The sequence below is a fragment of the Mustela putorius genome, unplaced genomic scaffold (genome assembly GCF_011764305.1).
Source record: "Mustela putorius furo isolate JIRA1106 unplaced genomic scaffold, ASM1176430v1.1 tig00000174_pilon_pilon_pilon, whole genome shotgun sequence".
In the NCBI taxonomy this organism is placed as follows: Eukaryota; Metazoa; Chordata; class Mammalia; order Carnivora; family Mustelidae; genus Mustela; species Mustela putorius.
The window spans coordinates 3,833,992-3,846,328 of NW_025421304.1; the positions used below are offsets into that span (position 1 = coordinate 3,833,992).

The window sequence follows — 12,337 nt, forward strand, 5'->3', positions numbered from 1 at the left end:
AGATGTAGGTGCGTGGGAGAGCGGGGGGAAGGGTACCCCATCTCCTGGGCTGTGGGTACCCCATCTCCTGGGCTGTGGGATCTGAAGTCGCCGCTGCCTTCCATGTGAGCCCACAGGGATGAAGGTCCGATCTCCCAGGTAGACCTGATGTCTGCTCATGCCCCAAGGATGATGCCTTGCTCTCCTGGGGCGCCCTCCCCACAGTGACCTGCAGACAGAGGGTGCTCAGGAGCCAAGGCGCAGGGGTGATGGAGGGCTGAGCATTTGAGCTGCACAAAGGAGCCCAGTCCAGGAGGCCCCCACGCACTGAGCCTTGTGTCCTGGTTGGGCTGCATCTCTCCAGAGAAAGGGGCCCTTTTCCCTCCTGGCAAAGGTACTTTCTGCTTGGCCAAGCCCCTGGGGGCCACATCTGCCTGAGGGGCTTCTTTCGAGTTAGCGCAGACGCCCTGTGCAGACTCTCCAGGCCCTGACAGTCTTGCCTGGCAAGCCTTCAAGATGCTCTATATGGGTCTGCCCTGAGGGGAGCCCTGACTTAGGTGGTCAGGTCTTCCCAAGCATCTTTCGGGGACCCCTGCTGCCCTCCTAGTCTTGGGAAGGAACAGAGTTCTGGGAGGGGTGGCCGGGTAGCAGTTTTCTTGAATAGAATCCATTCTGTGTTCATTGGACAAATATTTGAGGCTCTCCCATATGCCAAGGCCTGTTCTAGCTCTGGAAATAGGCAGAACAGGACAGACAAGGTCCTGTCTTTGTGGAGCAGGCATTCTAGTGAGGGGGGAGGGGAGCCGACGGGGCACAAGTAAAATAAGTAAACAAGACCATTTTCCAGAGAGTCAGAGGAGGAAACGAGAACACACAGTGGCCTCAGGAGGGACGGGAGGGACGGGGGAGGGTTGGCTCGTGTGCCACTTGTACCTCAGAGGAATCTCTTGGAGAAGGTGAGACACGGATGACGGGAAAGGAGTGGCTCCAACGTCAGGGAGCAAAGTGCACTGCCCAGAGGCTGGGAGATGCTCAGCTTGGCAAACAGGGTAGTGGGGAGCCAGGAGGAGTCTGGAGCATAAGGAGAGGAGGAGAGAGCCAATTTCTGCAGGAGCTCGGGGCTAGGTTGAGACATTCAGTGCTGTCTTCTCCCGCATGTGGTGGGAGGGCACAGGGGTTGGCCGAGGTGAGTGCCACAAACCAAGTGCCTGTCTAATGGGGCACTTGGGCTGCTCTGGGGGAGGTGGGAGAGCCGGAGGTCAAGGAGGCAGGCAGGGCAGCAGAGAGACCAGTTACGGGCTACCACTGAGGGACCAGTGTAGAGGTGGGAGCTGGGATAATGGAGGGAGGCAGAGACAAGGGGCCAACTGGGGATGCGGGTTGAAGCCTTGTGCTGGGAATCTACTTCCGCCCAACAAAGGACCCTTCCACAAGGGGTGGGAAGAGAAGGGGATTGTTGGCTCTCCTGGCACCACCATGTCCCGGAGATTCAAATTCTGTAATATACTTTTTTTTTCTTTTTTAATTTATTTGACAGACAGAGATCACAAGTAGGCAGAGAGGCAGGCAGAGAGAGAGGAGGAAGCAGGCTCCCTGCTGAGCAGAGAGCCTGCTGCTCAGATCCCAGAACCCTGGGATCATGATCTGGGCTGAAGGCAGAGACTTTAACCCACTGAGCCACCCAGGCACCCCCCGGAGATTCAAATTCTAAATGTAAACCCGGCCTTCTGGGACATGACAGAGATGTATTTGTGAAGGCAGAAAGGTAGAACATATTGGATCTAAGAATTTGTTCATCTGACTGATAAGTTTTAGTGTTTAAACAGATGGTATGTGGGCTACCATTCGATTTCTTGTCCCGGATCCCACAAAAATGTGGAGTGGGCCTGCCCACCTCACCCACTGTTTGCTTTCTGGAGTGTTCTCTGAATGTGGGTGGGGAGCTCTGGGGTCCATCATCTACCAAGGGCGTTTTCTAACAAAATAGAATACAAGACTTTCCCCCTAATTTGCTAAATAAACAACATTAAGGCAATGGATAGAATTCTTTGAATTTTAAATCTTTTTTTAAGATTTTACTTATTATTTGTCAGAGAGAGAGAGGGCACAAGCAGAGGGAGGGCACAAGCAAACTGCAGGCAGAGGGAGAAGCAGGGTCCTTGCTGAGCAGGGCGTCCGATGTGGGACTCCATCCCAGGACCCTGGGATCATGATCTGAGCTGAAGGCAGCCACTTAACCCACTGAGCCACCCAGGCGTCCCTGAATTTTAAATTTCAGCTCAGTTTTCTCTTTCTGAAATTTTTGGTGCCTGCTACTGTTTATCTGCTAGCAGTTGCAAGCAGATGCGATAAACAAACAAGGAGGGGAAAAAACATACACACATCACAGTCAGAGAAAATTAAGAGAAAACTGGAAGCCAGCTGGTTCTCATGAACCTGACAGCATAGGTCTTCTACAGATCAGAATCCTCTCGGTTACAATTTCACATGGTATACGTATAATCTAGTTACATTTTCTAACAGCTCCATAATTTCTAGCTCCAGCTGATGCAGTCAGTTATGCCTTGTGTGACTTCTGTGTGCTTTGCCCTAGAACAAGCCAGAAATGCATGCGTGCACAGAAGTAAGAGACAGGCTCAGAGATATTCAACTTGCCCAAGGTCACCCAGCAAGGAAGTGGTGTGGGAGGGATTGTAACAGGTCTGAAGGATCCCGCATATCACCAGGCCTCCTGCTGGGATGGGGTGTATATAATTTAATAAGGGATAAAAATGGTTTCTCCAAGTGCCCAGAGACTGTTGGTAAGAAACACTAGACTCTTGCTTGACTGTCCCTTGAGTTCATACACTATACCTGCCAATATCTAAAACATAAAACGAGTAAGTGTAAAACTCATTCACCAGTGCACTTGTCCATAAAGTATCCATAGAGTAAATTGTGCTGTGTTTTGTGTGTCTACGTTTTAGGAGGATCTTTGGGGGATATTTTACTGAATCGCTGTTAGACATATTGTATGAGATACTCATGGCCTCTAGTCAGAGCACAAATTGTCCTGGAAAGTGTAGTTCTTGTCTTCTGTCTTATCTTCGTTAGGCCTCATAATTATCTTAATTAGTCCTCTTCCAGTGACCGATCTTATATCCATTAAGCTGTTGATAAAAGAATCAGAAGGGTTGGGTTCCAGTCTCGCTCTTCAGAATGTGATTAAGTTTCACACTTACATATGAATTCTTTTGTGTGCGTTACATTAGGAACCTTGGCTCAGAGTCAACCCAAAACTTCCCAGGGCTCTATTTGTCTTCTCGGAATGGTCAGCATTGTGAATGACCCTGGACTCGGGCTCCATCCCAGAGCACGCATCACTCAGCACCACAATATGTGGAGGGGAGGGCTGTCCTCACCCCACCCGACCTTCTGTCCCCCCAGCTCCTCTTCTGCGCTCACTGGAGCACAGTTCACACCTATGAAATGCATTTTCACCTCTGTTGCTGATTTTCTCTCTTGTACAAAGCACAGCCAGGGACAGAGCCTCTTCTCTCCTCTGGCCCCTGTGGAGGCAGAAGCCAGACGGTGTGAGCCCGTGACATTCTGATTGGGGCTGGGTCCCTGTCCCCGCAACCCCCCCCACCCGGCCTCCCCGCTGATGGCATCCAGGCCAAAGCACACTGGAGAGTTCTCCTTCGGGTCTCTCCTTAGGAACTGCCCAGTGTCATCAATTACGACAAAAAAGAGTAGTAAAGGTGGTCGGAGATTTCCATGCAGCTCTTATTACTGGTTCTGTCTCCATTCCGCACGAGCCATGCCACCGTCTCCCGCCTGAGTGATTCCAGCCAAGCTCTGACTGCACACACGTCCTATGAGGCCCCAAATCCCCGCCTGCCATGGGCACCTCCTGTGGAAAGCGACTCCACCCACCCCAGGGTCTCACCCAGGAGCTGTAGCCAGGTCTTGTCAGGGCTCGGAGAGCTCCAAGACTCCTGCTCCAGGCTCCTGGACGCTCCCACAGCTCAGCCCCACAGATCCACCCAGAGACCACGACTGGCTTTCTCCTGTCCCCACATGTTCTCTTGCAACAGGGAAAACTAGAATACGGCCCGGTAGATCCTGAAGGCCATTCCTGGGCGACTGTCCTCTTCTCCAGAGCCACAAAGCAGACAGGTAGGTGTCCCTGAGGGGTTTTTGGAGCAGTGACTCTATCCACCCCCATCACCCCCCCAACCCCCCCCCCCCCACATAAACCAGGCTTTCAGCTCCTACCCAGACTCTAAGTCCTGACATTCAAATCCATCCTTTCCTCCACCCCACCCCACCCCCGGGGCCTCGGGACCTCAGATCTCCATTGTTCTTTCCTGTGGTCCACCCTCTGGTCTCTAGCTCCTACCACAGTCTCCTTTCAGGAGTCCAAACTGGATCACAGTGCTCACCTGCTAAGAGCTGAACAGCAAATGCTTTTGAGATAGGCTCTGTCCTTACCAGAAGTGGCCTTGGCCGTGAACCCAGCGCTGTCTGTGGATCCAGCCTTATCTAGGCCCCTCCCCAGCAATCCCTGCACTCCAGCCTGGCACACATCTTGTCCTTTGTCACCAGAGCATGCCATGCACTCGCAGCCTCTCCACCTTTGCACCTGCCATTCTGTCTGCCCATCCTTCCAGCAAATCCCTGCTCATCCTTCAAGGTGCAGCTCAAAGGTCTACTTCTGCATGAAGCCCTCTCCAACCACCTGTCTTAGCTCGGGCTGCCATCCCCAAATACCACAGACGGGGGGGGGGGGGGGTTAACAACAGACATTGATTTTTCTCACAGTTCTGGAAGCTGGAAGTCTGAGATCAGGGTGCTGGCATGGTCAGGTTCTGGTGGGAGCTCTGTTCCTGGCTTGCACATTCTGCCTTTTCTCTGCGCTCACATAGCAGAGGGAGGAAGAGAGGCGGGGGTGGGGGGGTGAGGGGAAAAGAGAGAGAAAAATATCTCCTTCTTTTCCTCTTCTTATAGGGCCATGACTCCTATCAGATTAGGACCCCAACCTTTTGATATCCTAAAAACCGCATCACAGAATACAGTCATACTGGGGGTTAGGGTTTTATCCTACGAATTTGTGGGGGGCGGGGCACAGTTTAGCCCAGGGTAACTCCCCAGACAAAGGTAGTTGCTGCCTCCCTGCAGAGACCCATATTCATCAGGGGAGGGTGTCCCTTTCTTAGAGCACCCCCAGCCCCTCATCCCCATTTATGTCTCCCAAACCAAAGGACCAAGTCTCCTGCCCCGTCCCATCCCCTGCTCTTTTGGGGTCACCTTCTTTGTGGGAAGGCCACTGTCTCATAGCAGACTGTGTGCTGACCTATCTCCCCAGCTGCGCCTAGAACTCTGAGAGGGCAAGGCCGCCTCTCAGTCTTCTCTGGGCACTGAGCTGGCATGGGGAGAATTCTGGTTCCACTGTGGGAGGACCGGGGGTGCTGGGAGTGGGCCCCACTTGGTACCCCTGTCCCCGACACACACCACATTCCCTTATTATAGAGCCCTTATTCCTCCCCAGTGCAGAGAGCGTCTGCAGTGTCCTCCTGTCCTAAAAGGGGACATTCCTGCTGCTGATCCTGGCGACAGCAGCCCTAGGAGGCAGACCAGGTGTGCATTTGAGGCACAGGACACCTTCCAGAGTCTGTGCTTTCCTACTACCTTGTTTTTGATTGCAGGAAAAAAAAAAAAAGAAAATTCCACTGAGCGTTTTTGGGTTTCTCTCCAGGTCCCCACAAGGGCATGGTTGTAGAAGTGGGTCCTGCCTCTGGCCCAGAGATCAGATCCGGGCGCACAAAGGTTATTTATTTAATATATTTACTTTTACTCCCAGGCCAAAAGCTTAAAATACGCTGCGTATGAGCTCTGGGCCAAAAAATAAAAAAAAAAAAAAAAAAAAAAAAAAAAAATGAAGCAGTTGGGCCATTAATCATTGGGAATATGTTGAATAGGAACTTGATTAAAGCACAGTATGTGTTCCCCAGACGAGGCTACTTCTTTACAGTGACCACAGTGGAAGCCTGGCGTCCCGGGGCCGGCTGTGCTTTTGCGGGGCCCCTCCTCGAGGGCTCCTGGGCGGGCTCCGGCGTCTTGCCAGGCTTAGGAAGGCCGCGGGCAGGGAGGGGGTCTTGACCTGCTCAGCCCGGCTTTTCTCAAACAGGCACACCTCCAACCAGCACCCAGGCGGTGTCGGGCTCCAGTTCACAAAGTCCTAAGGGGCGGTGGGAGGGGTAGAGGCGGGGCGACCTGCCGGCCCCGGAGGCCCCAAGGGAACCCGGCGGCGCCCCCCGCCCCCGCCCGCGATCCCGGGATAGAACCGCGAGGCGCCACGTGGCTGGGGAGACACTCTGCCTTAAACCCATTCCCCCAGCAGCAGTGAATGCGGAGGCGGCGGCCAAGGGGCACCCGGGCCTGGCCACCTTGTTCCTCAAGATCGCAGGAACCAAACACCCCGCGAAGCAACGGCAGGGTCTCCCAGTAGGTGCTCGGATTCTGGGAGGCCGAGATTCCCGAGGCCCCGGTTCCCTCCGCACCCCGCTCCCACCAGAAGGGGGGTGGACAGTGGATCCCGATCCCGTTGACCGCCAACCCCGGCTTTGGGATCAATGTCCCAAGTCAATTTCTCCCCCTCCCTCTAGGCGCCCCACCTCACCCCGGTACTCCAGCCCTGGAATCCAGCTCGGCCCGTCCCGCCAGGAAGAAACTGGCGGCCCAGGGGCGGGTGGCAGCGCCAGTCCCGCGCGCCTAGCAACCCTAGCGCCCCGGCTAGGAGAAGTAATTAAAAAGAAAAAGTTTTCCAGCCCAAGCGGAGGAACCGGCCGGGTTCTCCAGTCTCCTCGGCCGCAGCCGCCTCCCAATTCCCTCCGCTCCCCGCGGGGTCCTAGCGCCCGGCAGTGCACAGCCCGTGGGACCCCAGAAGGCTGGGAGAGGCGGAGCGGGAGAGAGGTACTTCTGCGAGGAATCCGTGGGGTCCCCTGGAGATCAGAGATAAAGAAGCAAAATCACCCGCGCTCCGGGACGCTTCCCTCGGCCTCCCCGTGCCGCTGTTTGCGCTGGGCCACACGTCCCAAACTGTTCCCTGCCTCCCACCCCCGGCTCCGGCCCCTTCTCCACGCCGCCGCCTAGCAGAGATGCAGGTTCCGAACCGGACTAGTTCAAGCGCCTCCGTAGCTCAGAGACCAAGACTGGCCCTCCACCTACCCCCCCCCACCCACGCCCCCCCAGCCCCGCCCCGCCCCGCGCAGCGTCTGGGTGCTCCTGGACTCCCCGACCGTTGGCTGGAAGTGGGTGCCTCGGGGAAGCTAGAGGAGGGGGCCCAGTCACCGACCACGTGTGTGCGGGGGCGACGGCTCGGCCCAGGGTGGGGCATCGCACGCGCGTCCGGGTCCGGCTAGCTGGGCAAGGGGTTAGTGGGCGTTGCGGCGGGGCCTCTCTGGGCCCAAGCTGCGCTCGGGCCCCACTCACCACCCCCTCGAGAGGCAGGCGCTAAGACCCAGAAGGCGCCGCTCCGCCGTCGGACTCTAAAGGGCAACGCCCCCGGTATAAATGCGGGGCCCGCGCGGGCCTGGCCATTCGCGACCGGGAGCTGCGCGGGCGCGAGGGAGTCGGGGCTCCGGGTGGGCGGTGGCAGCATTGGCGCCCCGCGCAGGCTGGAGGCCGCCGAGGCTCGCCATGCCGGGAGGACTGTAGCTCCCCCATGGAGTCGGCCGACTTCTACGAGGCGGAGCCGCGGCCCCCGATGAGCAGCCACCTCCAGAGTCCCCCGCACGCGCCCAGCAGCGCCGCCTTTGGCTTTCCCCGGGGCGCGGGCTCCGCGCAACCCCCCGCCCCACCTGCCGCCCCGGAGCCGCTGGGCGGCATCTGCGAACACGAGACGTCCATCGACATCAGCGCCTACATCGACCCGGCCGCTTTCAACGACGAGTTCCTGGCCGACCTGTTCCAGCACAGCCGGCAGCAGGAGAAGGCCAAGGCGGCCGCGGCCCCCGCAGGAGCCGCCGGCGGCGACTTTGATTACACGGGTGCCCCCGGGGGCCCCGGCGGCTCCGTGATGCCCGGAGGGGCGCACGGCCCCCCTCCTGGCTACGGCTGCGCGGCGGCCGGCTACCTGGACGGCAGGCTGGAGCCCCTGTACGAGCGCGTCGGGGCGCCGGCGCTGCGGCCACTGGTGATCAAGCAGGAGCCGCGCGAGGAGGACGAGGCGAAGCAGCTGGCGCTGGCCGGCCTCTTCCCCTACCAGCCGCCGCCGCCGCCGCCACCTCCGCACCCGCACCCGCCGCCCGCGCACCTGGCCGCCCCGCACCTGCAGTTCCAAATCGCGCACTGCGGCCAGACCACCATGCACCTGCAGCCCGGCCACCCCACGCCGCCGCCCACGCCCGTGCCCAGCCCTCACCCGGCGCCGGCTCTCGGCCCCGCTGGCTTGCCAGGCCCGGGCGGCGCGCTCAAGGGGCTGGCCGCGACGCACCCCGACCTCCGCGCGGGTGGCGGCGGCAGCGCGGGCAAAGTCAAGAAGTCGGTGGACAAGAACAGCAACGAATACCGGGTGCGGCGCGAGCGCAACAACATCGCCGTGCGCAAGAGCCGGGACAAGGCCAAGCAGCGCAACGTGGAGACACAGCAGAAGGTGCTGGAGCTGACCAGTGACAATGACCGCCTGCGCAAGCGGGTGGAACAACTGAGCCGCGAACTGGACACGCTGCGGGGTATCTTCCGCCAGCTGCCCGAGAGCTCCCTGGTCAAGGCCATGGGCAACTGCGCGTGAGGCGCGGGGCGGCGAGACCGCCCTGGGCCGGCCGCTGGCTGTGACCCAGGGAGTGGTTTCGGGTCTCCGGATCTCAAGACTGCCCCCGCGGCGCGAGCCGGGACTAGGAGATTCCGGTGCCGCCAGAAAGCCTGGCTTGCAGCGCGCGCCCCTTGCCTTCCTCTGCGCCAGATTCGGTGCGTCTAAGACGAGGGGTCAGGCGGTGGTTTCTCCCTGCAGGAGGGGAGAAGCGCCGTGGAGCTGAGCCGGAAGCCCCGGCAACTCTAGTATTAAGGAATAACCTTGTGCCTTTGAAACGCAAGCTCACTGCTCCGATTCCTACCGAGTAGGGGGAGCAAATATGTGCCTTGTCATTTTATTTGGAGGGTTCCTGCCTCAATCGTGAGGCTGCAGGGCCCCAGGAGAGAAGGCAGAGTGCAGGCCCAGGGCAGGAGGGAAGGTCCGGGGAGCAGAGATCCTGACAAGCCGGCCCTAGCCGCTCCTCCAGCGCCTGTCCTTGGAAGGGAGGAGATACAGGGACTTGGGAAGGCTGTTTCCCTAGTTCTGCACGAAGGTGGAGGGTGCCTAGTTCCTTGCCTCTAATCTCCCAGCCTGCAACAGGCTGGGCTTCCCTGGGCAGAACTCACTTAGATGGGGGTCACTGGGTGACCCGTGGGAGCCCCCTGCCCCCAGTCAGACCAGAAAGCTAGGACATGGGTTACCTCTCCGGACATGTGTTCATGGGAGTGGCGTCCTGGTGGCGCAGGGAAACCTAGGGCTCTGGTCCAGGGTGGGGGTGGGGGCTGGGGTGAAGGGACCCTGGGACACACCGCCTTGTCCTGTGTGTTGCCAGCATTACCATACAAACGCAGAGCACAGTCTGTCCATCCCAGAGGGACCGAAGTTATGAGAAGCTTTCCAAATATTTTGCTTTATCAGCCGATATCAACACTTGTATCTGGCCTCTCTGGGTCCCAGCGGTGCCTTGTGCAATGTCAATGCGCACGTCTATGCTAAACCACCATTTTATTTGGTTTTTGTTTTGTTTTGGTTTTGCTCAGATACTTGCCAAAATGAGACTCTTTGTCAACAGCTGCTGCAAGGGGAGGTCTTCGGCTCTCTTTCCTTTTGGTTTTTGGGGATTGCTTTTGCCCCCCCAGGAGAACCAAAGAGGTGAGGTGGGCTTCCTCTTTCCCTGGGGGGAGGGGACCTGTGGGCCTCCGTGCCCTCTGGCCTGGGCTGCCCACAGGCCCGTCCCCCCAGAGGCCCTGGCTCCTGGTCTGGAAGGGAGGCGGCCTGCAGCCAGATCGCCGGGGCCGGGAGCAGGGAAGGACAGCTTGGTTCTCTTCTTTGGGGGAGAACGTAGAGTTTCATGCTAGATGTTTTATGTATTATATCTATAATATAAATATATCAAAGTAAATTTTGGTGTCTTTTTAAAACCAGAAAAGCTACTTCCAAGGTTTTCTGTGGGCCAGGTCACATTTGTAAGTAATCACAGCATATCCCCTGGCTGAGCTCCTGACTTTCATTGACTCTCCCATCCTGAGCCCCTCTGTACATTACGGGGGTGACTTCGCCCAACCAAGGCCACTAAATGGCAGAAGGAGGGCAGGCTCCAAGCTGAGAAAGTCCAAAGCCGGAAGAGAGAGTCTCCCAGGGGGTGGGGGGGCATGTTTGAGGGGGGGTTCACAGGGCCTTCGTGTGGCCTCCCCTGGGCCCCTGGGAGGAGCAGGGGGGCTCAGAGAAGGATCCTCCTGCCTGACGTGGCCACAGGCTCTCTGGGACTTGAACAGGCCTGGTCCAGTGGCTCCAGGCTCCAGGGGCCCTTCGGCCACGTTTGCTTCTAGATCATTCACAGCTCCAGCCTCTGTAGCAGCCTTGCTCATACCTTCCCTGCCATGCCCACCGGCAGGACCCTGGGAGGGCAGGGAGAGCCTTCAAGCGGGCGCCCCCCTCCCCCGAGCCCTCCCCACTTGCTCTGGGCTGTGTGGCTGTAGCCTACCCCAGCAGGGCCCTGAAGGGCAGCCTGACAGCCAAGCACCCCTCTGCCCCACTTTCCATTCCTTCTCCAGCCAACCCCAGGAAGTCCTTCACCCAGACCACGCGGCAAGGAGCCACCTCCAGCACCAACCTCCCCACTGTGCCCACCCTGGACCAAGTCCCCCACTCAGACGACTGCCCTGTGAGGACAAGCGCCCCCGGTGCCCCCTTGGCAGCAGTGATAGCCAACCAGAGGGGCCCATGCTCACGCCTGATAGAACAAGGCCTGGCAAGAAGTAGCACAGGGGGCTGGCTGGCCTTTCAGAGTTTACTGTCACTGAGGGTAAAAGGCGGACACTCTTCACCTTCTATTTTCACCCCCAGAGGACTCACTGGAGCAGCTTACGGTGTATGCCACCGTGGGCTGGGACAGTTTCAAGAAATTACACACTCCTTTTCAATTCCGACAGCTTTAAGTTTACCTGCCCCGTGTGGTTAACAGGGGTGCCTTGCCCCCTTCCCGCCCCGGCCCCCGCCCTCTCTGTCCTGTGTCTTGCCGCCTCCTCGCCTATGGCTGCTCTTGGCAGAGGAAAGGCCACGAGCCCAGTGTGGAGGCGGCTGCCTGCCCCACCACCCTGGGAACCAAGGAGGCAGAGCCCCACCGCCTGCCTAAGGCCTAGGGCAGGCCCCGGCTTGCTAGGCCCCAGCAAACCCTCTCCGAGTTCAGTGCTAATTCCAGTTTTTCTTGTTTGAGGGGGCCAAACCTCAGCCTCCCCCTTGGCCTCCAGAATGGATCCAGGATGAGCAGGGGAGGGCCACCCCTTCGGCCTGCCCTCCGCCTCCCCCCCCCCCCACTGCCTCTTCTCCTGGGGTTTCCTCTTTCAAAGCTGTCAGCCTATTAAGAGGCAGCCCTCCTACTGCAGACCCTGAGATCCAGGGCAAACTTTGTTGGGGACAAGACAGATCTCACTAAAGCCAACCCCAGGGAAGGAATGAGGCCAGCAGGGCACCCCCCGGGGACAGAGCAGCAGGCGGAGGGGAGGGGGCAGTGTGGGGTGAACCTGCCAGCCTCTGTGCCTGGCCAGAGGGGCCCTCCGGGGAAGAGCTGCTCCTAGCCACCCACTGCTTCCTGCAGGGCCCCCATGGTTCCCCTCCCGATTGCAGCCTTTGTGAAGAACCCCTCCAAGAGCCTGGCACTGAGCACACCCCAAGTATTTATTGGATGCCTACTGTGTGCCAGGGCCTGTGCTAAGGATGGGTCACTCAGCTGGAGATAAGCAGACACTTGATTCCTACTCCCCGGAGCTCACAGTCTTGTGCTCCCAAGATGTGTTTTAAGGGTGACAAGTGCCATAAAGGGAAGCTCGAAGTGTGACTAGATGCCATCAGGGAAGGCTTCCTGGAGGCAGCGGTCTGATCCAAGACGTCGTGATGGACCCAGTCCAGCATACCCGGATGCCTCTGCCTCATACTCTCTTGGGAGAGGTAGCAGGGACCTCACCCCCTCGGTGGGCCATCTGAGCCTGGTGGCCCCTGAGAGCACTGTTCAGAGGAGCCAGGCTCCAGGGAAGAGTCAAAGGTAAAAGGGAGAGAGGGAGGTGCTCCTTTGCTGCCAGATGCCTC

General features: G+C 58.5%; 1 protein-coding gene and 1 long non-coding RNA gene across 4 annotated transcripts; one reads left to right on the forward strand and one right to left on the reverse strand.

The window, feature by feature from the left end:
- Positions 1–2,168: 2,168 nt before the first annotated feature.
- Positions 2,169–7,504, reverse strand: LOC106007105. Of its 3 annotated transcripts, none has more exons than XR_006605561.1 (4): positions 7,316–7,504; positions 4,781–4,872; positions 3,460–3,527; positions 2,169–3,128 (listed from the first exon to the last, which is right to left on the reverse strand). It is a non-coding gene; the product is annotated as an uncharacterized LOC106007105 (long non-coding RNA). The 3 variants fall into 3 exon arrangements; XR_006605560.1 differs by having other exon boundaries at positions 6,641–7,502; XR_006605559.1 differs by having other exon boundaries at positions 2,170–3,128; positions 4,781–7,495.
- Positions 7,505–7,531: 27 nt separating this feature from the next.
- Positions 7,532–10,154, forward strand: CEBPA (CCAAT enhancer binding protein alpha). The gene has a single exon (XM_045075990.1). It carries the CDS (start codon positions 7,685–7,687, stop codon positions 8,750–8,752), a length of 1,068 nt encoding a protein of 355 aa, XP_044931925.1. The 5' UTR covers positions 7,532–7,684; the 3' UTR covers positions 8,753–10,154.
- The last annotated feature ends 2,183 nt before the right edge of the window (positions 10,155–12,337 follow it).